General features: G+C 34.7%; 2 protein-coding genes across 2 annotated transcripts in view; one reads left to right on the top strand and one right to left on the bottom strand.

Moving 5' to 3' along the window:
* Nucleotides 1-1893, bottom strand: part of LOC150106946 (MFS-type transporter SLC18B1-like) — a 63406-nt gene extending 61513 nt beyond the window's left edge. Inside the window, exon 1 of the mRNA XM_090392841.1 lies at nt 1803-1893. The gene's annotated coding sequence lies outside the window, so the exon portion shown is untranslated. The remainder of the gene's footprint in view (nt 1-1802) is intronic.
* Nucleotides 1894-7386: 5493 nt separating this feature from the next.
* On the top strand, nt 7387-13467 carry LOC150106945 (lysozyme C, milk isozyme-like). Its single transcript, XM_090393511.1, has 5 exons — nt 7387-7516; nt 7807-7898; nt 7994-8054; nt 8290-8365; nt 13209-13467. Exons 1-5 carry the CDS (start codon nt 7387-7389, stop codon nt 13273-13275), a joined length of 426 nt encoding a protein of 141 aa, XP_090249637.1. The 3' UTR covers nt 13276-13467.
* Nucleotides 13468-23492: the final 10025 nt, after the last annotated feature.

Here is a 23492-nt window from a genome sequence, read left to right as displayed (position 1 = left end):
TACATGCCAGCGGATAAGGACTGAACGCCTTTAGGTCCATGACTGAATCTAGAATCCCTTCTAGCCACTGAAACAATACCGCGTACCTTGCGCTTTAAAACGCAGCGTTAGCGGAAGTTTGCACAGAATAACGCTACGATCGTTCTGGAGATGAGGCCACTAGAACAAAAGCATTATGGGCAGTCGATGAGACTATGTAGTCTACCTCTTCCTACGCAGCGCTCAGGTCTGACGTGCGACTAAATAGTCCGCACACGACCTAGGTACGGGTCTGGGCGTTGGGCTTCGATAAGCGGCCATCATATGAAGATCTATGGAGAGGGGGGGGGGGGGTATCTGCTCGGGAAGAGTAGTATAAGCTATAATGACTACTGTAAATTTAGATTTATTTAGGATAATAACGGAGCTTAACTGATATGCTTGGCCAAATTATCAGAAACAGATCGAAGTTCTAGTCGCAGTAACCACGACTAGCAGTTGCAAGAGCAAGTTCGGACTTTGTAGCGCTTCTACACATACTGGCCGCTGAATTAGAAACTTTGTAGATATCAGCGGTTTCCGTATAGGCATGCGACTGCCAATACCGCTCCTCTTCAATTCCTTACGCATAGTTCGGTGAGATATGGGTTAGGAACAGCTGCGTTAAATGCTTCAGTTAACTGCTGCACACAGGAAATTCTGTTTGTCCGTACAAGCCTTTCAGAAGACGGCGATCTCGTTCATGACAGATCTTAGGACCACAGTTGCACACCTTTTAGACAAGCAATGTGGGTATATTATTATTATTATTATTTTATTTATTAAACACCTGGGATATCTCTCCCTTTGAGAAACTAGTCAGCTCTACTGTTTTCAAAATCGTGGTTTCAGGCAGACAGGCACTTACAATAAGCCGTTTATCGAACTCCGAAAGATCCTTTGTTTTTCCCAATGTGATGATCAACATTATTGACGATTACTGGCCACCTGCATTCTTAAATAGTTGTCTAGAACACGTGGGGACGCACGTAAGTGACGTTTACGTACATCTGCATCAATGTTTTTAATTCAATGGCCGGTATGTGTAGAAACGAGCGTAATCTAACAGAGGCAAGAGTATGACTGAAAGTCCCTAATCACGTTCCAGTATGCTCTGGACCCATAATTAAGTATTTTAAATTTATGTTTTACATAATCCAAGCACCATGCTCTAGAGACCAAACATGAAACTTTTTTTAACCATTTCACGCTTTTTTTTTCTTTTTTTCTTTTTTTTTTAAATTTTATTTTAAAGAGCCTGTAACTTTTCCCCATTGCAGGGATAAAGGCCTCTCCCATTGCGGGAGAGGTTGGGTCTACTTCTCCCATGGTGACCCACTTGGGAGAGTAAACACTTCTCCCATTTTAGGGAGTGTTTATTCACTTGTATGAATGAATGTATGAAGGTGGAAGATAATCACAAACATCTATGCCTACGCGGGATTCGAACCCGCAGCCTGTTGGCTGGAGAGCGGATATGCTAACCACTTGACCAACCAGGCGGCACTTCATTCCTTATTTAGTATAATTCAAGCCGAATTATGTATATATAATATACATAATTCGAACCTAATTCCTCAAAATTTTACTACTTGATAGCATCAGTTAGTTACATAACGAAGTGTGATTCGTTTATGCATATTATTATTATTATTATTGTTATTATTTGCCACAATTGAATCTGGATGACGCATTTGTCAGCAGCTTTATAATGTATCAAATTCTAACAGACATAAGAAACTTAGCCAACATTTTTGAGATTAAAATATGAGTAAACAATGTACCTTAAATGGCTTCATTTTAAGACTAGAATAGGCTTTATACTTCTTCCAGCATCTTGCTCTTTAATTATTCATTTAGCTGTTTCTAGATATTCATCGTTGGGCTTACATTTTAAATAGTAAAACATTTACGTACTACTCGAAAATATTTATAAAAGCACAGTTAATGGTGAGTTCCTTAGGGCCTGGATGAGTTGCATCCCTTGAGCAGATTAGGGTCCCTGAAATTAAAAGAATACACATCCATTGCGATCATGCTACTAATTAATAAATATAATATAAATACAGTTGATCCCAAAATTATGGTTCCGTGAATTAGGATACTTGACAGATTCTGAGCCTATAGCAGATTACTATTACTATAAACACATTTGGGGAAGGAAATGAAAGTAAATTAAAGGAAATGAAAGTACGTTTACAAAACGCTTTTAGTTCCTGTTCTTTGAACCCAAATACTAGGAAAGGAAAGAAGAAGTTGCTTAAATTTCCTCTCCATAGAACAGGAGTTGATAAAGTGTAAAGGTATTCTGTACCTTGCCCAGCTTTTCCTTTTTCGAAGTGTAATTTTTTTCCCTTTATTTATATTATCATTATTATTATGGAGAATAATTTAAACTATATATTATAAATAATACGAAGAACTATATATTATGCAATTATATGAAGAACTTGAAGGGAGTCAGTGAGTCGTCGTAAATTAACATGTAGACTGAACTGGGTTATTTGAATTATATATATTTTTTTTTTAATTCGGAGCAGAAGAACGTAACTTTGGTTCTGAATGCAAAACAGTTGACAACTGTTTTGGATAGTCACTTTCTCGCAGCTGTTAATGAATATTGGTAAAACCTCTCTAAGGGCCGGCTCTACCGACGTTGCAAGACGTGCATTTGCACGGGGTGACAAACTATTTTGGCGCGGCAAAGTTGGTATAAACTATACGAAAAATAAGGGAGAAGGGGCGGCAAAATATTCTACTGCACGGGGCTGCAAAATTCCTAAGTGCGGCCCTGCAGGCTCTCTGATCTGCTATTACTCGTCTTGGAAAATATCGTCGACATTTCTTAAAGACGACAGTCACGTTTACAGTACGAAACCCATGCACAAAATGTACATTTTTGTACCTTTCGTTGACAAACGTGAATTGTATGTTCATCTACTTTTAATGAGGACTTTCATCCGAAGTTGAATTGGTCTGTCTGATATGATAGTAGCAGGTTTTTTTACTCCCAAAGACTTGGAATTTTCATCTACTAAACTGATAAAAATCTACAAGAGAACACACGCAAGCAACATATAATTACACTAGTTTCACCGCCTAAGTTGCTTCGATGTAACTCCAAACAAACTAAGGCAACTCTTCCTAACTTGTACATGCTGCATTTCAAATACCCACGATTCCATAACCGTTGAGAATCTAATCTAGATTTATATGTTATATCTGGAAAGCATTGACTAATATTTTAAAGTACTGATAAAAGTCACTGGATCCTTTGTGTAAGAATATTAATCACAGTTCGAAACAATCTCCAAAATTTCTTTAAATTTTTGTAACCAAAAATTATGTATGCGAGTTAGAGTTTATGTTGTCTTGTTTGAATGTATTGCATTAATTTCAAAAAAAAATAAAATAAAATAAATAAATAAATAAATAAAAGTAGTGTTTGGAATTCACTGCGAAACATAACCATTATTGTTTACTGAACCATAAATTACAAATGAAGTACGAAGTACTTCAGTTTGTACTTTTGTTTTCAGGTTATTGGACCTTATGCTCATGTTACTTCATACGGATTTATATATCACCGACAGTATCTTTTTTCTACGAATTCCATTTGATTTTTTTCCCTTTAACAGTTGAGTTCTATGATTTATTAGCATCATGTTGAAATCTAAACTGAAATTTCCAAATTGCGCAATGAACGAACACGAGAAACAGGATAAAAGATGAAAAGGTATTTTAATTTTCAGATCATAAACATCCCTTACAAATTAGTGTCTCAAAAACACGCCAGTAATCACGTATCTGTAAATTTGAAATTGAAAATGGAGAAATCGGTGAAAATTGAGTTAAAAAAGTGCGTACTAGAATACAGTTGAGTTCAAAGATGCATTTCATATACACGTGCACCATAAAATCTATCAAATTAGCAGTAAAAAAAAGAAGTCTCATTTGATCACTTTTTCAGAAGTAAATTTGAGTTTACGTCTGAAAACGTGATCAAAAGTTTTAAAAGAAAGATGGATAAATGAAGAAGTTCTTACTATCAACATTTAATTTTTATTAATATTGTTATCTGATTCAGAAACGCTGTATGTTATTTGCATAATGCATAATAAATTATAAATATTTTTTTGAGCAAATGATGCGTGTCGCTTTGTACATAATTATCATTGATATTTTTTGTCTATCTCCTTTGCTGAAAAGTATTTTCTATTGATATTAGATTCTAGATGCAACTTCTCATAGCACTAAAGTTATATCTTTATTTGAATTCCCTCTTCTAATACTAAAAGAAAATCAATCTGCATGAGACAGCAAGGTGCCCTCATTTTTATTTTATTTTTTTTCTGACAAATAGGTTCAGAGGTCACACCAAAATGTCTGATTTTATGGAAAAGAATGGATGGTATATGCTTTTTCAGCTTCCTGCAACATGTAGCTCTGACATGAACCCCGCATAATGTACTTTGATCTGTTTCCTAAGTCGGAAGAATCGCTCTATGAGAAACGTTTAGTGACTTCTTCTTCTCCTCTCTTCCATCATTTATGTGGATGATGAGGCCGAATGAACTCTTTCCACTTCTGTCTGTCCCTGGAGAGTCCGAAATAGTCTGTCCAGTTTGGTGCCTCTTGTTGTGATTTGGTTTTTTAGATCCTCTTTTATTTTATCCAACCATCTAATTCTGGGCCGCTCTTTGGATCTTTTACCTTCCATCGTTGTATTCAGGGCTTTAGTTGGTAATCTTTCTGTTCCCATTCTGGTCACATGGCCAAATCCATCGCAGTCTTCTTTCTTGAATTTTGTCTATTATTATTGTTATTTCTTGTTTTAGCCGTTTCCTTATGTCTTCGTTTCTCAGTCTATCCAGCAGAGATACTGCGAGTAATCTTCTTAACCAACCCATTTCAGTAGTTAATAATTTTTTCTCTTAGGATGGCAGTCTGGTCAGCCCAAAATTTGCACGGACCAAGGGAATCCGAGTGTCTAATTAAAATAAAGCATTGCGATGGAGGGGTTGCTGCCATGTGATCCCTTTCCGTTATAATGAACGTTTAAGTGAAAGAATATAAATCAAGATTGTGAGTAAATGGTGGGAGTAAACATGACTCTCATTTCTCTAGCTGATTTTAAGATACTCTTTGCGTGCCTTTATAGAGAATGACTTCTCAAATTTCAGGTCTGGAGTTCGAAAGCAGAGGATATTTTTGGGGCGTCGGCCTCTTCTGCTCCTACGTGTGGGATCATAGTATATAGCACTGTTTAATTGCGAAGGTAGAAAATAAATTTATCATTTTGTCTCTCACATTGCGAGAAAAAACATCAGAGGGAGTCTGATGATTATGTGTAAGGAGCGTGAAATAGCACATTAAAAGTCCTGTGCGGAAGGCCAGTTCTAGCACGCCCCACTTCATAAAGGATCCTGTAAAGAGAGAGGATGCCGAGTGTTACTTTTAGAAACGTGGGGAAAATTTGCCAACTCACAGGCTCACCTACGTGCAGAACATGGAAATGTCTCTCTAGAGATGACATCGTTAGATGCAGAGAGGAGGTAGTGTACTCCATTCAAACTCTAACACCCTGCTTCAGCACAGCAACTGTTGGGAGCCTTCTTGTCTGACTTTTAAACGATAATGTTTTCGTTGGAACAAGGTTGGTGCCCTTGATGGGACGACCCAATATTCTGACTCTACAGATGACTAGTTGCGTAATTATCCACTTGATTATAGATACCAAGTGGATGCAGAATCCAATAAATATATACATCAGCTGTTCGAAAACATTACCCTTATGAGTAAGAGTTTATATTGATTTTGAAAGTAAAGGGATCAAATTTAGATATATATATAAGGCAGCGTTCATCTTTTGGGGAATTTTTTTTTGGAAAGGGATGTTGGCAATGAGACAAATGAGAATTGAAATGAGAATTGAAAATGCTGAAGATAAAGAACCGATGACCGAGAGTGGGAATAATTATCAGATAACGCAAACGCATGAATAAAACAAATAAAAAAATGAAGTAAGTAATATTATTATTAGACACCTCCAGGAAGTTCAAAGACTCATCGAGGGAGAGTGTGCCAACAGCATCGAACGATTGGTTCCCTTCCAACTACTAACCGCGTTCAAACTTACTTAACTGGGCCCTTAGCAGTAGAGGCTCTACCAATCGACCAACCTTTGCCGTATTTAAATACACACGGCAAGCCAGCAACATGACGGGGTGCTGGCAATTTAGTTTAAGAAATTGTGATGTTGTCAGGTGTAAGATTAAAAAAAAAAAAAAAATTCTTTAAAGTAATGAAAGAATTAGTTAATCTTGAACTTATTCGCATATTATAGTATCTAAGCGTTCTCTAGCGCAGTCGGAAAAATTACAGCATCTTCATGTCGGCAAGATGTACTTGCGATTCTCATCTAGGTGAAGAACGTTTATAAGAGCTTTGAAACTGAAGATGAGTTGGTTTCATATGCAGGATCAGGATATTTTATTACCCAAGCTGTAGTTTTCTGTAGTTAAAGGCTATAATATGCTCTGCAAAATAAACAAGCCATTGGGCTGAACACATTAATGAAAGATGGGATGGATAATATACAGTTATAATAATTATAAATTAAATCATAGTTAGAAAACTATAGTTTTCTGTGGTTAATAAAAGCATATGCTTGTCTATGAAGAAAAGATGGCATCGCATGTTCAGTCAAAATGTTATGACAACGTGTACTATAGACATGTAATGTGTTGACGAAAGTAAGCATTTCGATGATAAAACGTTTACATTAGAGATGCAAATCATGTTCTGCCGGTTACCAAGAATTTGTGCAATAAAAATGAGCTCAAAATAGCTGCTTGATAATATCAGTCTACTGTAGATGGTGGGTTTACGAAAACAGGTAAGAAGTCCCCAAATGTCAGCAAATAATAATAATATGACAGCGTTTCTTCTCATTACGCCATTTGATTTATGAAGTGCAGTAAAATTCTTGATGTAATTTATAGAACACAACTGTTCACGTGACAGGACAGTGGCTAATAATGGATCACCTTTCTAATAAGCCGTTTAAAGTATCTAAATTTATGAACAATAATAAAAAAAAAATGAAAAAAGGAAAGTGAAAGCAACAAAGCACCGAAGTGAAAGCAACAAAGAAATGTGGGTCGGATTGCCACACAAAAACGAAATAGTTTCCATCTAAATGAGACAACCGGAAAGTAGTGCAATTGAAAAGTCGAAATCCTTTTTTTTTTTCTTCCCACTGTCACATCCTTTTGTTTTATTTATTTATTTCAAACGTCAGCGCACCCCTTCTAAAAAATTCTATAAAAGACCGTGTCGATGTTTCATAAAGAAGAATAACCGACTATGGAATCCATTTTGATTTACGTTCTGTGCTTGCTGTTGTCTTTTTCGAATGCGAAAGTGTACGACAGATGTGAACTAGCCAACGAACTTGTTCGTGTTCACGGATTTCGCAGAGACCACATTGCCGATTGTATGTATTGTCTTTCTCTGATAATTTTATTCGATTAATAGCATTTGTTTTCATACCTATAATTATGCATGTATTGACGTTAATTTTTGATTATTTAAACTTGATAATTCCACACTAAATTGCTAATTATAGACTGCAACTTGGAATACATTTCTGTAAACATCCCTTATGTTTTTTGTTTTTTTTTAATTTAATAATTATGAGATACTTGTGTACGTGCGTATATAAAGTTAGTAATAGTAATAATTTGTTAAAGAAAATGGAACTAATTTATTTATGCTTTCTGATAGGGATCTGTTTGATTCAGCATGAAAGTTTGTATGATACTAATGCCTTAGGTAGAGGGAACTGGGATGGCAGCTCTGATCACGGACTCTTTCAGGTAACCTCTCTAGTCCTTATATTTAAATTACAGTACATTATCTCATATATTTAGCATGTTTGATAATAAAAAATAAAATTTTATTTTTGTTTCAGATTAATGATAGATATTGGTGCTCTCCCGGTCAACACAATGTTTGTAACATTCCTTGTAATGGTAAATATTAATTGTATACTAACCTGTCAACTTTAATTGAGATTAATAATTTGTGTATGCGGTGTTGTTAATATCGGATTTATTTTATTTATTTGTGTATCTAAAGAAAGAGTTCTTTTCACCTATCTGTATGAACCTATATTAACAGCTTATATTCATTTAAATTGTTACCAAACTATCATATAAATCACGTTTTTGTCGGCTGTGTAATTTCCCACCCTTTCCCATTCTATAGCACTGAGAGACGACAACATAGCAGACGACGTACGATGTGTAAGAAAAATTTTCAGTGTACATGGCTTCGATGCATGGTAAGCTTGAATGAAATTATCAATTTTTATGTCTAATATTGATTACTAGTCATGTTTTCAATATTTCAATTTTTGTATGTTTATTCTAAATTGAAATAAAGAATTTTATTACTTAAATTAAGGGGATATTAAATCCCACGTAGTTTTAAAACCGAATAAGAAACTCAAAGATTGGAATCAGAGAGTTTCTTGCCGAATATAGTAAACTATAAAGTATCGGCGACACTAGCGTTAGCCAATGCAAGTAATCCTAGTACGTAGTACAATACCGGACGACTCGTTGCAAAGGTGGGGGAAGTTCAGATCAGATCGCTATTCTTAGGTATTTTCTATAATGTAAAAACACATTTCCTAGGAAATGTATGCTGTTATTACATTATGGAGGGAGGTCACTACCCAGACCGGTTTCAGCCTTTTTTGAGGCTTCATCAGTGAGTAGCTAGACCTAATACCAAAGTGTATAGCGAAAAGAACTTATATACTCTGCGAAGGAGTTTTCCAAACAGGTGCAACCATTAAGTTACTTAACTATAAAAAGCTAATAAGCTTCATTTCGGCAATGAAAACATTACTTAAATTAAGGGGTATTAGGTATTAGGTATTAGGTACTTTGGTATTAGGTCTAGCTACTCACTGATGAAGCCTCAAAAAAGGCTGAAACCGGTCTGGGTAGTGACCTCCCTCCATAATGTAATAACAGCATACATTTCCTAGGAAATGTGTTTTTACATTATGGAAAATACCTAAGAATAGCGATCTGATCTGAACTTCCCCCACCTTTGCAACGAGTCGTCCGGTATTGTACTACGTACTAGGATCACTTGCATTGGCTAACGCTAGTGTCGCCGATACTTTATAGTTTACTATATTCGGCAAGAAACTCTCTGATTCCAATCTTTGAGTTTCTTATTCGGTTTTAAAACTACGTGGGATTTAATATCCCCTTAATTTAAGTAATTTTCATTGCCGAAATGAAGCTTATTAGCTCTTTATACTTAAGAATTTTATGTTATATTAAATCAGTTTAACGCTGATATTACAGAAATTAAAATTAATTTCAAGCGCGTCACCCATCTTGCGCAAAGCTTTTTTATTTACTAGTCATGTTTTCAATATTTCAATTTTTGTATGTTTATTCTAAATTGAAATAAAGAATTTTATGTTATATTAAATCGGTTTAACACTGATATTACAGAAATTAAAATTAATTTCAAGCACGTCACCCATCTTGCGCAAAGCTTTTTTATTTGCAATTCTTCATGCAAAATATATCCTACACGTTCTTTTGAAATGCCTATAGTCTCAGTAATTTCACGCACTTTGACTCGCCAGTCATCCAATACCATATCGTGCACTTGATCAATGATTTCTGGTGTTGTTACACTTTTTGGACGTCCTTCACGTGGATCATCTTCAAGGCAGCCCATTTCTTAATTGTCGAAAACGAAGGAGAAGAGTGCCCATAAACGTTTATGAACTTCGAATGAATTTCTTTTGTCGTTAGACCTTCTTTTACAAAGAATTAACCGCACGATACTCAATTTATCCACTTCAAGGGATACAGACAACACATTCGCTTCGGAGAGCTGTATAAAACAAACTACTTGATAGAATGACTTGCAATTTCACGTGGATGCTTACGACAGATGTACCAACTTAGAAACAAAAATTGTTGCTGATGGAGTTGCCCTCTATGGTCGAGGCCGAGAACTTTTCAGACGACCCTCGTATATACAAAAATGAGGTCTGAGTTGTCATGATTATTGTTACATACCATTCAAAAGTTAAAAGAAATAATTAAAACTATCTACTTTGTCCCAACAAATTATCAAAATAATACGAAATAGTTAGTTAATAGAAAGAATATCTATACATGAGCATGTACTATTATTTTTTATGCTAGTATAAAAATGAGGCCATTGGGTCATCCTTAGCAGTTTTTTTCATCCAGAACTCATTAAAAATGAAACGAAAATGTATTAGTTAAATAGTTATAATACTTGAATCAGTGCTATGCACTTGTTAATACATGAATCATTTGTAGAACCAAGAGAGACAGAAAGTTAACCCAGACTTTTTTTTAAAGGTAAAAATCATCCGGGATATTAAAATGGTTATTGAGAAAACTCAGAGAAATTTTATTACCTTACCCTTTTCTTTCATTTTTTTTTCTTATTTTAAGGAAACTTTTATTAATCTATTATGGAAACATTACTTAATATCCGTATGTCATTCCAAATCATGCAATATTATGCCTAATAAGTATAAGAAATATTTTTTCCAATAATTTTCTGTTTTCATTTATTTTTAACGAATCATTGTAGAAAGATTTTGAACGTGACTAGGAAAGTTCGCTTGGTTTTGGCAATATAAATTTGACAAAAATTATGCAGAAGCCATTGCAGGTGGAGCTTATATATAAATGCATTACGAAAATACAAGAACGAAATACAGTTCGATAAAATAAGCTAAAAGTGGCTACTACAGTGGCTACACTGTAAGTACAGTGTATACGTGTTTGGATAAAATATCAAAATTATGGTAAAAATTAAAAAAAAAAAATAAGCATGAAATAATATTGTTTATTATCGATGAAATTATACAGTTTAGTATAATTCAAAATTACTTAAAAATACAATCATTTCTTTAATTGTAATTAAATGAATGGATTTACATTTTTTAAACATTACAATTAAATCCTTTAATTGTAATGTCCAAATATTTAAAGAGCCTGAGTAAACACGATAAGCACTACGACCACTCTACTACTGGTGCAAACTGTATAAAAACAACAGTGGAACTGCGCGACGGCAGTGCCGCATTACGCTAATAGCTCGCATCTCACCATCACGTGCATATGCTTGCGCGCGTAGCAATATGATACTGTGGTAAACACAGTGCTGCTAGCGTCCTTCGCTAGCAGCACTGTGTCTTATGAATTCTGAAATCTTATGATACGACGGAAGTCGTTTCATAAGATTTCTTCATTAGACTACAATATTCTCAAGCTGCATGTTAAAGAAGGAACTTGAGGTCAAAGTGTGTTAGATTTGTTCATAGCATTAGAAGGGGTCTATATTAAGAAAATGACTATTTTATCATCAATTGGTGATAGCGATCCTGCTGTGCTTTCCTGAGAAGTTGCTAATTATATTGATGATGATGCGAAGATAGGCAGGGCAATCAGGGATGCTACTGATATTCAACACTTACGAACTGATTTGAATAAGCTGGAAATAGTGGAAACTGATAATGGTTATAAGTTTAATGTTGCTAAGTGTAAAGTTATGCACTTCGACGTGATGAGATTTCCTACGGTATATTATATTAGCTGAGTTTTGCTACAAGAAACTGATGAGGCTAGGGATGTTGCCGTAATCATGGGCGGCTCGTGCATAGGCACTGCGGAACTGCAGCACCCCCAATTTTTCTCGACATATAAATATATTTATTAATTTATTTATATTTGCTTGTAATATTTAATTTTATCATCAACAATCCTATTCAATTCTCTTATTTTGTATAAAAATAATAAAAATCCATCTTGTAGCACTTAGGAGGGCGAAGGACGCTAGCAGCACTGTGTTTACCACAGTGGCATATTGCTTTGCGTGCAAGCATATGCACTTCATAGTGAGATGCGAGCTATTAGCGTAATGCGGCCCTGTCCGTCGCGCAGTTCCACTGTTGTTTATATGCAGTTTGCGCCAGTAGTAGAATGTTCGTAGTGCTTATCGTGTTTACTTGTTTACTCAGTGTCTTTAAATATTTGGACATTACAATTAAAGGATTTAATTGTAATGTTTAAAAAATGTAAATCCATTCATTTAATTACAATTAAAGGAATGGATGGTATTTTTAAGTAATTTTGAATTATACCAAACTGTATAATTTTATCGATAATAAACAATATTTTTTCATGTTTATCTTTTTTTTAATTTTTACCATAATTTTGATATTGTATCCAAACACCTATACACTGTACTTACAGTGTGTATGTATATTTTGAAAGTTGCAGCACCCCAACGATTTCAAGCCACGAGCCGCCACTGCCCGTAATGGTGGATAGGAATTTGAAATTCAAAAGTCACATACTCAGAGGATAATTGCGATGTTGAAGCAAAGAAGTTATTTTGCCTTCTTACAAGGAGGCAAAATGAGTTTCATATAAAGACCTCACCTAGACTACAATGCGCAGATTTGGCCTTCTGGGGTTCTACGAGTATAAAGAAGCTGCGGAAAGGATGCAAAGAGTTACAAAGATTATATCCAGATTATAGGATTTAGAATATTGGGACAGATTTCGAGTATTTGGACTACAGACGCTGGTTAACAGAAGAAAGAGTATGGCGATGTGATAGATATCTGCAAACTTCTGAATGTGTGTTATAGGATATCGCCTGATTAAATTTGCGTTGTATGGACGGTAGGGGAGAACACGGAGGAATCCACGGAATTTAGATTTGTTCACGGTTAAGAAAAGGGTATGAGCTAGGTTTTTCTCTCACAGAGCAGTGAGTGAGTGAGTGGAATAGTTTGCCTGTTTTGATAATGAGTGCTAGTGTGAATGAGTTTAAGGAAAGGTATGACAGCTAGTTTCGGCGATGTATGGTTTCCCTCGATGAGTCTTTGACTCCCTGGAGGTTTTACATATAATAATAATAATAATAATAATTATTATTATTATTATTATTATTATTATTATTATTGCATGTTCCAATATTTTCCGTAGTGCATCTTGAGGACTGCAATTATTATTTGACATATTTATCTATTAAGTGATAATAAGCCTCATTCAGTCTACTTTGAATATTCTTCGATCATTACTTTCGTTTGTCTTTAGGGTTGCCTGGAAGAATCACTGCAGTGGAAGAGACTTGTTCCAATATATTGCAGATTGCGCCTTGTGAAGGAAGTCTTGACTATTATCTCATCAGTAAGGAAGAAGTCAAGATTCTGTGAAAATAAAAATTCTTCTTTATTTGTTGTAGATCTGAGTTTTTGAAATGCGTTGAGGCATGTTCACTCATCAACTTATGAAGGATTTTCATGAATTATGTATATTTAGTAAATGCTGGTAAATAAAGTTATCCTCTTAAAAACTTTTTTTGCTACTTATAGATATATTAATCCTAGATCAATATTAAAATCCCATAAAAACACGAAAGGATAGATATGATAAGTAACTGCATAATTACTATGCTATACGCAACAAGTTAATACTGGTGAATTTAACTGAGGTGATGATTTCGTGTGTATTAGCATTGTAAATTTGTAAAGTTTTGTTGTTGTTAATTTTTTGGTTTATTACGAAATTGCGCATTCTGTAATAGCATACTTGTATAGTGACATCAATGCCGAAGAGATCTTTTGCGCATATAAACATTATTATGATAACTTCATATCATTTTGCCAAAAAAAAAAAAAATGAAAACAGCACACACACACACACACACACATACAGATTTTAAAGTATATTTATTTTATGTGATTCTCATCCACAAAAAGGCAATTAACTCAGAGTGTGGGTTAAGAGTTAGATAATTCGGGAATCCTACTAGAGTTCCAGAGACCTAACATGGAACTTTCAAAGCACTTCAGGCTCACAATTACAAAACAATCATGCTCGTGGTGATATTAGAACACACACACACACACACACACACACACACACACACACACACACACACACACACACACACACACACACACACACACACACACACACACACACACACACACACACACACACAGCATGTTGGTCGGAAAGAGTGGATACGTCTTTACTTAACTAGATCTAGATTATGAGCCTAGAACTAGTTCAACAACGAAAATTAATCTTGCACGCTACATACATTACGTCAAATGAACATTAGGAACGGGAAATTCTTAAAACTATTAGAGTCTGAAAATATTCAGACTTTTATTCTTGATTGGCGATATTTCTTTGTTTTTTCTAGAACCTATCAAAAGCCTGTGAAAATTTTATGTTATTCAAATAACTCTAACTAGCATTGGTACTTTTATAAAAATCGACACCAATTCTTAACAACCCATTCTCAGGTACAGACTGGACATTCTTTATTAATTGTTACACCAAGAAGAGCATAATCCTTAAGGATCCTGTATTCAAGGTTTGGTAACTCAGGAGTCCTGGTATAGAGATCAAACACGATTCTTTTCATGCCTCTTTAATGAATACGGCAGTGGACTCGAATTGGTGATGAAAGTCATTTGGCACATGACAATTCCAACAGCACAGGGGGGAGTGAAAATACTTTACACTTGGTAAACAGGACTGCAAACAACAACAATATTCATGTTGAGTTGTTCTTGACATCTTCATTTTATCTTCAAATGAGATTTTTTCAGCTCTTTATAAGTGTGGATATGATAAGTTTGATTCTTTTTTAAAATTACCAATATTTTCATGTTTAAATGCAAACCATCTGAAAAATGGTATACACCAAAACTCTGAGTCAAAACAGTATTCAATTATGGAATTAGCATACGTGGACATACGATGCAAGGGGATATTATACTCAACATTTTTATCATTCTTATTTCCACATTCACTTGCCTAAAGAGAGCCAGCTGTATTTTCATTTTTCTCACTGAACAACACTTTCTCCAGATCTCTAGCTCCAAATTCATTCAAGTGCAATCTGGTCATATATAAACCCTTTCATATTCACTCCAACCACCATTATCACTTATGAATTATCGCATTAGCCATCGTTGTTCTTAAATAATTCTCATTGTACTGGGTAACACTCTTGGAATCTTTACTATCTAGCTGTTCTTTTTCAGTTCTTCCAGTAACTCTTTTATTTCCTCTCTGATTTCGTGGTTGTACCATTAAAACTATATGTATCTGCTGAACCTATCAATTTCTTCCATTTTTCCGCTTGGTATGCGAAGAACATCACTGACATCTTCAATCTTTGGATTATGAAAGCAAAGTTTTTATCAAGCAAATTTCTAATCATATAAACAACATACAATATTATTTCCGTAATCGCTCGCTTTCGTTTTTTTTTTTTTTCATGCAATCCTTTCCTTTTTTTCGGGTTTCTGCTAAACACCAGTTCCAAGATGCATGCTTTATTTCTGTGAAAGACTCCGTGTAAGAGTAATATTTATATTTTCCTATTCACTCCACCATTTTTCTCATTTACTAAAACTTCATTCATATCATCTTTTTTTAAAAATTCTCTCTCTCTCTCTCTCTCTCTTTTTCATTATTTGAATTTCTTTCACTTTAATTCAAAACTGAGTTTTCATTTCTATACGTCTCTTTATCACCTGCACCACATTCATTCCCATTTGAGCTAACATTATGCTTCATGTTTACATATACTATCTCTTCATCAATAATTTAACCCATTGTCAGCATCCAGGAATGCGTTAGCAGAGCTAATCTCAGGTGGTATGGTCACTTAAACAGAATGGGCGAGGAAAGATTACCAAAACAAGTGTTCTCTGCCAGGTTGGCAGGAAAACGACACAGAAGAAGACCAAAATATAGGTGGATCGATAAATGGAGTCTTGACAATGATAGACTGATTTGGAGAAAAATTGTAGATAGGAAGTTAGTAATGATGTAAATTTTTCATGTAGTACTATCATATCCTGTACACCCCTTGAGGTTACATGGCAGGAATTTGATGATGATGATGATGATGATAAGAGGAGGGACTGAAAATTTCTGACAAACATCTAGAACAAAAAGCAACTGGTATAACCACAAGAAAGAACACATCTCGAAATCTTTTAATCCCCATGTTTCATCAAATTGTAATAATTTATTCTTTTTCTTTTAGGATATATAAGAAGACATGTCAGAGGTTTTGAAGTAATTCGAAATTATCACAACTTTTCAGCCTCATATTTCTTCTAAAGCTAAATGAAAACAGCAGCTTCTAAATTCCATACCTTTAAGTATGGCATTTAGAAATTCTTTGCTTCAAAGTAAGTGGAATTCTGGTCATTCTTTGAGCTGAACTATGTGACCATTCCCTTAAATTACTCGTAATTTAAGGGAACAGTCTGTAATTTGCTAATACTGCTACAATTTGGGGTGTTTTACTGAGTCAGAGGGGATGTTAATGTTTTGATTTAGAGCTACGCTATTGTTTCCTCCTTGACGCCTTTCTCTGTTTTTTTTTTTTTTTTTTGGTCTACTGCTGCTACCTAAAGTGATGCAAAGTTACAGCATATAAAACTGCTATTTATAAATCAATTATTACATAATTACATATAAATTTCACTCTATGCAAATCTGTAGATCAATCTCTTCGAACGAAATCAAATTTGAATTTCATATATTTTAATATGGTCCTCAGTATGAAAATTCCTCAAAATCAATGAGGTGGTCTACGAGATAGACGTTGCAGTCGTAATTCTATTTTTACGTCACTGACCTAGAAGCCACAGTTTCTTCAACCGTAATCCCCAAATCAAACTGAGCTATTAGTATCAATTCTAATGTAATTTTTGACGCCTTCCTCTATAAAGCGATTATGATTCCTTGCTGCATATCCTTTCGAAACATAACTTACATATTTTGGAAACAATTTTACAGATTTATTAACAAAATATATTTCATTTGCTGGTCTGGTTGGCCAAGGCCTTCTAGGATCAGCTCTCTAATTAAACAGCGTGTTCGAATTACCCCGTGGGAATAGATGCTTATGATTTTCAAATCCCTGGTCCTCTCCGTGACATGACCTTTCAGGTAAATATCCCTTAGCATCTGTATAAACGACATTTTAGAGATGAACTATATTGTCCAGTGTGAGAGTACCGATGTGAGCCTCCTAGCCTATTGTAGGATGAAGTAGCTTGAAAAAGTTCCGTGTCTGATCTCTAAAGCAGGGTTTTCGGACTATGCAAAAAAAAAAAAATAATAATAATAATAAAAAGTATACAGAAATACACATAAAATTAATAAGAATAGAAAAAAAAAAAACGTAGCCAGTTACAGTACGAATGTACTTATAGGTTTACAAAGAAAAAAATAATAAAAGCTTCGAGTGCAATTATCCAGTATCCAGTAATGATATAAATACTAGAATTGTCGAAAAATAATTGTTCTTTTTTTTATTTTTTATTTTTTTAATAGAAGCCATTTCTTACTACGGATAGTATTTAAATATTAAATATTTTTATTTAAAAATTAAATATTTTTAAATAAATAAATATTAAATATTTAAACACATACATAAGAAATAACGAAAACTAAACATACAATTAATTAATTACACAAAGATAAATGAAAAATATTTGATTAATTGCATCCTTAATATACTGCATATTGTAATGCTTAAAAAACATTTATACAGTGCAGATTAAAATACATTAAATCCTTTTCCACTTATCGATAAACTTCAAAAACACAATAATTCCTTTCATGAGAAACAGACAGGCATTAATTTTTTACTGGTATCAGATTTTTCTTGCGTAACTATTATCTATCACTAGTCGGTCCCCATAATCTAAACGTAATCATGCAAGAAAACGATATAAATGACTGACTACACGTGCGTGCATTTGGTAAGTTGTCACACCACTTGAAAGAATATTAGCGTCACGTACTGGCAATAACTCGAGTTGCTCTTTCACAGCTATGGATTGACATCTACTAACAATTCCCCTCCCCACTCTCTCCAATTCTTCTATGGACTGTTCAAGTTGCATTATTTTATAAATCTATATATTTTAATTATCCAAATAAAACAAATTTAAATTGAATAAGTAAGTAAAAATTATTAAAATAAAATGAATACTTAATATATATATATATATATATATATATGTATGTATGTATGTAGAAAGTATTTTTACCTTGGGTATAATTATGTTAAAGATACCAAGCAATTTTAAACCTGGTTTTACTCCATTTTTTCCCAAGTAAGCAAACAGACAAAAATGTCAGTTTGCGCCTGCAAGTGATGCAAGACTAGCTGATCCTACAGGTAGTGCAAGCCCAAGGCAACTCGTGGTAGAGGTGGAACAAGCTCCGATCACTAATCTTAATATTTACCCTTAATGCCAAAACACATCTCCAAGAAGGGGATGTATGATGTTTTGTATTAAAGGCAAGGGGCCACTACCCAGACCGGTTTCGACCTTTTTTGAGGTCTCATCAGTGGGAGCTAGGCTAGAAATACCAAGATTTAGTAATACAGAGCTTGTAAGTATTTTACCAAAACAAGTTACCATAAGGTGTTTTAACCTTATTAAATAAAAATCTCAGGAGGAGATATAGATGTAGAAAGTATTTTTACCTTGGGTTTGCACTACCTGTAGGATCAGCTAGAATTGCATCACTTGCAGGCGCAAACTGACATTTTTGTCTGTTTGCTTACTTGGGAAAAAAATGGAGTAAAACCAGATTTAAAATTGCTTGGTATCTTTAACATATATATATGCGAAATTTTTTAATTTCTTTTTTTTCGAAAAGTAATATCAGGGGTGAGTGTTATATGCGAGTAAGCACGGTATTTCAATTATGGATAAGTACATTGATACCTTCTTTAAACGGAAAAATATCTCGGATGACAGTGATAATACAAAATGAGTTTGTAATGACAGTTTGTGTGTAGTTTCTAAAGAGAAAGAGATCTGCAACGAATCCACAGAAACACAGAATTCTCATCAGTTGCAATGCGATAATATTAATACGCTGAACGAAAGAAAAGATTTGCTGATTTGCTGGACACTCGACCAGTGGATCGCATTTAAAGGTAAATACAGGTGGTTATTTTGTAGGAACATTTTTCTGTTTTGTGACTTCTCTCCCTTTACGGTAATTATACCTACATTATTGTGTTATTAATCAACAATTGTTTACAGGTTTGAATGTGTATATAAAGTCAATATCAACAGTAGCCTGATTACGAACGCGTGATGAAAGGGACGGGGAAGTTGGGACTTCCCCGGATAGTATTCAAAAGGTAAATACAATTGGTTATTTTGTATAGGGCTCCGAAACTTATTAATTTAGAATTTAACCACTGGGAAAGGGTTTGTGTCCACCTCAAAACTCTGAAACAGAATTTGGAAACATTTTCCGAATAACTTTTTATAAGAAATGTCTGTGATTTCACAATCATTTCAGGCTTGCAGTCACGAGAACGACCTTTCGTTATCGAAAAAAAGAGCAGCTAATTGAGCTTTCAAGTGACAGCGGGCTTAAAATGCAATTCCGTGATCGTGGTTTGGCTCGATTCTGGATCTCGCCTTCAGTGAGAAGTGAATTTCCCGAATTATTTGATGAAGTCGAAAATCGTCATGCAGTTTTCTACAGCCTATCTTTGCGAGAAACGATTTTCATCGCTCCTTCAAATAAAAACAAAATACAGAATTGTCGAGGGATCTCTCCTCTGTGGTCAGACAGTATAGGACTGTTATCGTTATACCAATTGTTCCTATGTTTGAGGGCGTGTGTTCTCTGGTTGATTTGTCTACTTCGTGGAGAGGATGATTATAAAGTTTATTTCACTGAATAAATGTTCTTCTCGTCCCACATGGGATATGATCTCAGGTATTTAAAATCTCAGATCTCAGCTATTGCTCTTCAGAAAAACTTCCTATAGTTTGAATAGTTCCTGTAAAAAAGAAAATATATAAGAATATAGAAATCTCTTGCACTCTATATAAAAAATGCGCATTCATTGATTTAAATAATTAAACAATTCCGATTAAATAAGTAATATGAATAATTCAGACCATAGTTAATAGATCCTTTGTAGTCCAGTCGGAAGACGAAACGTACCTATTGATCAAATCTAAAGTCGTAGTTTTAATCTCATATTGATGAGAAGATTAGAGCTTTCAGATGAAGATGGGTTAGCCAGTCTCAGCATGTTCTCTTGCCCGTCTCTGATATCTGGCATGAGAACACACACACACACACACACACACACACACACACACACACACACACACACACACACACACACACACACACACACACACACACACACACACACACACACACACACACACACACACACACACACACACACACACACACACACACAATAATTAAAGATCTATACTTAAATATAAAGAGCTAACAAGCTTCATTTGCATTTGCATTTGCTCCCGCCAGTGGTCGCCGATACTTTATAGTTTACTATATTCGGCAAGAAACTCTCTGATTCCAATCTTTGAGTTTCTTATTCGGTTCTAAAACTATGTGGGATTTAATATCCCCTTAATTTAAATAATGTTTTCATTGCCGAAATGAAGCTTGTTAGCTCTTTATATTTAAGTAACTCAATGGTTGCACCTGTTTGGAAACTCGCATCGCAGAGTATATAAGTTCTTTTCGCTATACACTTTGGTATTAGGTCTAGCTACTCACTGATGAAGCCTCAAAAAAGGCTGAAACCAGTGAGATGCTAATATGTGTTCGCTCTCTTAAGGTTTTTGCCTTAAGGGAGCATTTGAGTCTCCGGGGAAAGTGTTCTCCGGCACGGCCCAGTGAGGGGGCTTTGTCGGTGAATGATTTTCTTCGGAATTTGAGCGGTTCTGCTCGGTGGTGACGTGTGGGTGGAAGGCCATCACTGAGTGGAGCCAACGCTGAGATGGACGGTCTTTCGCCCACGATTGAGTGGCCTAGGGATCGTCCGAATTTTTAGAGACGGCTTTACTTACTCATAAGGCTGAAACCGGTCTGGGTAGTGACCTCCCTACCATAATGTAATAACAGCATACATTTCCTAGGAAATGTGTTTTTACATTATGGAAAATACCTAAGAATAGCGATCAGAATTTACCGACTTTGCTGCGAGTCTTCCGGTATTGCACTACGTGCTAGGGTCACTTGCATTTGCTCACGCCAGTGGTCGCCGATACTTTATAGTTTACTATATACTTAAATAATTTGTAATCATTATTCGGCTGATTACAAAGTATATATCTCATTTATAATCGACAAATGGCAATAACTGGATTCTAATCAAACTGAATAACATTTCACATTTTAAAAGAGTTTTAAGAATTTAAAAGATTGTAATAGCAGTCTTTTACTAACCCGAAAAATGTACTAAACAAACTGTGACTTCTTTAGGCAGAGGGTCGTTTTTGGCTGAAAATGAAGATAAGTGAGTAATTAGTAGAGTTTTCACCCTTTCAATTAAAAGAAGAAAACTCTAACAATTTTCTAAAAATATTAGTAAAAAGTAAAAAAAAAAAAAAAAATGCAACTGGAACCCTGGTATTTTGGAAAGCGAATATTTTTTTATCATCTCTTGATGCCACCTATGGATAATCCGTAAGAATAAATGAATTGCATATTTAATATTTTTCCTCCCATAAACGATGAAATTAGCAGTCAAAGTTAAATTAAATAGTATAAAAGTGAAACTTGTATTTTTCTTTGATGCTGTGTTGTTCAAATTTGTAAAACGCAATGAATAAAACTCTCAAACCTGCAATTTATTTTTATTACTCTTTTGAGGGTTGTATTTATGTACTTTGCGTGCTACTGAAAGTCATTTTTATGTCTCGCTTCCCGAATTATTATTTAAGTTGGACATCAGCTTGAAGATGTTTGCAAAAAAAAGAAATAAGAAAAATTGACGTTAGAGGTCAAACATACGAACTTTAGACCTAGAAACAAGTATTTCAGACTAACAAAACCGGAATGGACACTTAACGAAGCTACTAGAAATCGTTGGAAAAGTTGGATATTCTTATGGCAAAGCAAATATTATTGGAATTAATACTGAAGCAGCTAAGGCTATTAGGTCGGTTTATTATGTTTGTAATTTTATTTTGTATATTAGTCACACACTGGAAATGATTCAGAAAGAGCGATTACAAATTGACGATGTGTATAGGAAACTTGCATGTGCCTCTTTTGTATGATGCAAAACGCCAGAAGTTTCAGGAGGAAAAACTGAGCTCCTAATGAAAGGAGCATCGTATACTGTAATACATATTTAACATAGTAAATACTTAATGTTTAGCATGCTATGAGTTATAAGAATTTCAATAAGCACCTTTATTGAATAAAATGACGGAGGTATTAGGTAACTCTTTAGTCATAATTCTCTGGAAGTCCGTTGGTGGCACGTGTCAGTTTGGTCATCGTCAGAAGATGAGGGAGTTTTCCTAACAGTCTTAAGAGAGACAAAATTGATGAACACTAAGAAAATACAGCAGACAATTGTGCCCATCCGATGTTCCTAATCCTACTTATCATTATTCTGCGAATTACTTGTGTTTTCCACAGTAGATTTTTCTGAATTCTAAGGTTAAAAATGGCTGAAGAAAAAGATCTACACAGTAGCATGAAATGAACCTGTGAATTCTTTCTTCTGAAGATCTGCTATGATGGATGTTACCGTGAGGCTAGGAAATCAGGTAATAAATTCTGTGCAATGAAACTATTATTTTATGAATGTGCAAATGTACAACTCCATTAGCTAATGTATATGAAGAGTTGTGATGATTCTAAACAATTTATGGACTTGATGAGAAAGAATTTTGATCCTTGTAATAACTTACAAGATCAAAATTCGACTGCTATAAATCCGGTTATAAGTTGAGTATCGTTCAGCCGTCAATTTCATTCGATTGAAATGTTCGAACAGGATACAGACTGCTAAACTTGAAGCGGTAAATCAAATTAATAAAAACTTCTAGAACACTTTCAAAAATAGTGAATACTCCGAACAACATTCTTTAAATCCACCATTTCGTATAGGCCGCATCATTCAATCGAATTCCATCAAATTGGAATCATAGCTGTTTCTTACGTTGCTGAAGATACCATGAGAAAATCAGCCTCATCAGGTTAAAGTTGATGGGGGGGGGTAGGTTAAAGGGACTCTTCCTCAACAGACACCTCTGCAAATCACATAGTTATTTATTGAATTCTTTATGTTCCGCATAGCAATCAGCCCAACTGAAAACAAAAACGAAGATAATGGAGGTTTAGCATTCATAGTAGATAAAATCACGGTTTTAACATTATTTCAACAGATTTCTATCAGATCTGGAATGCTGTTGTTTCTAAGATGGCTTAAGATCCTCTGAAAAATTCAGCCTAATCAGACTATAGGTCAACAGCATTGTAAGGCGGACGTCACGCGTAAGCACCTACTAAATA

Source organism: Typopeltis vanoorti, chromosome 5 (genome assembly GCF_054136105.1).
Source record: "Typopeltis vanoorti isolate ZY-2024b chromosome 5, IOZ_Tvanoo_1.0, whole genome shotgun sequence".
Lineage (NCBI taxonomy): Eukaryota > Metazoa > Arthropoda > Arachnida > Uropygi > Thelyphonidae > Typopeltis > Typopeltis vanoorti.
The sequence above is the reverse complement of the archived record's forward strand: the minus strand, read 5'-3'. Positions and strand labels throughout refer to the sequence as shown.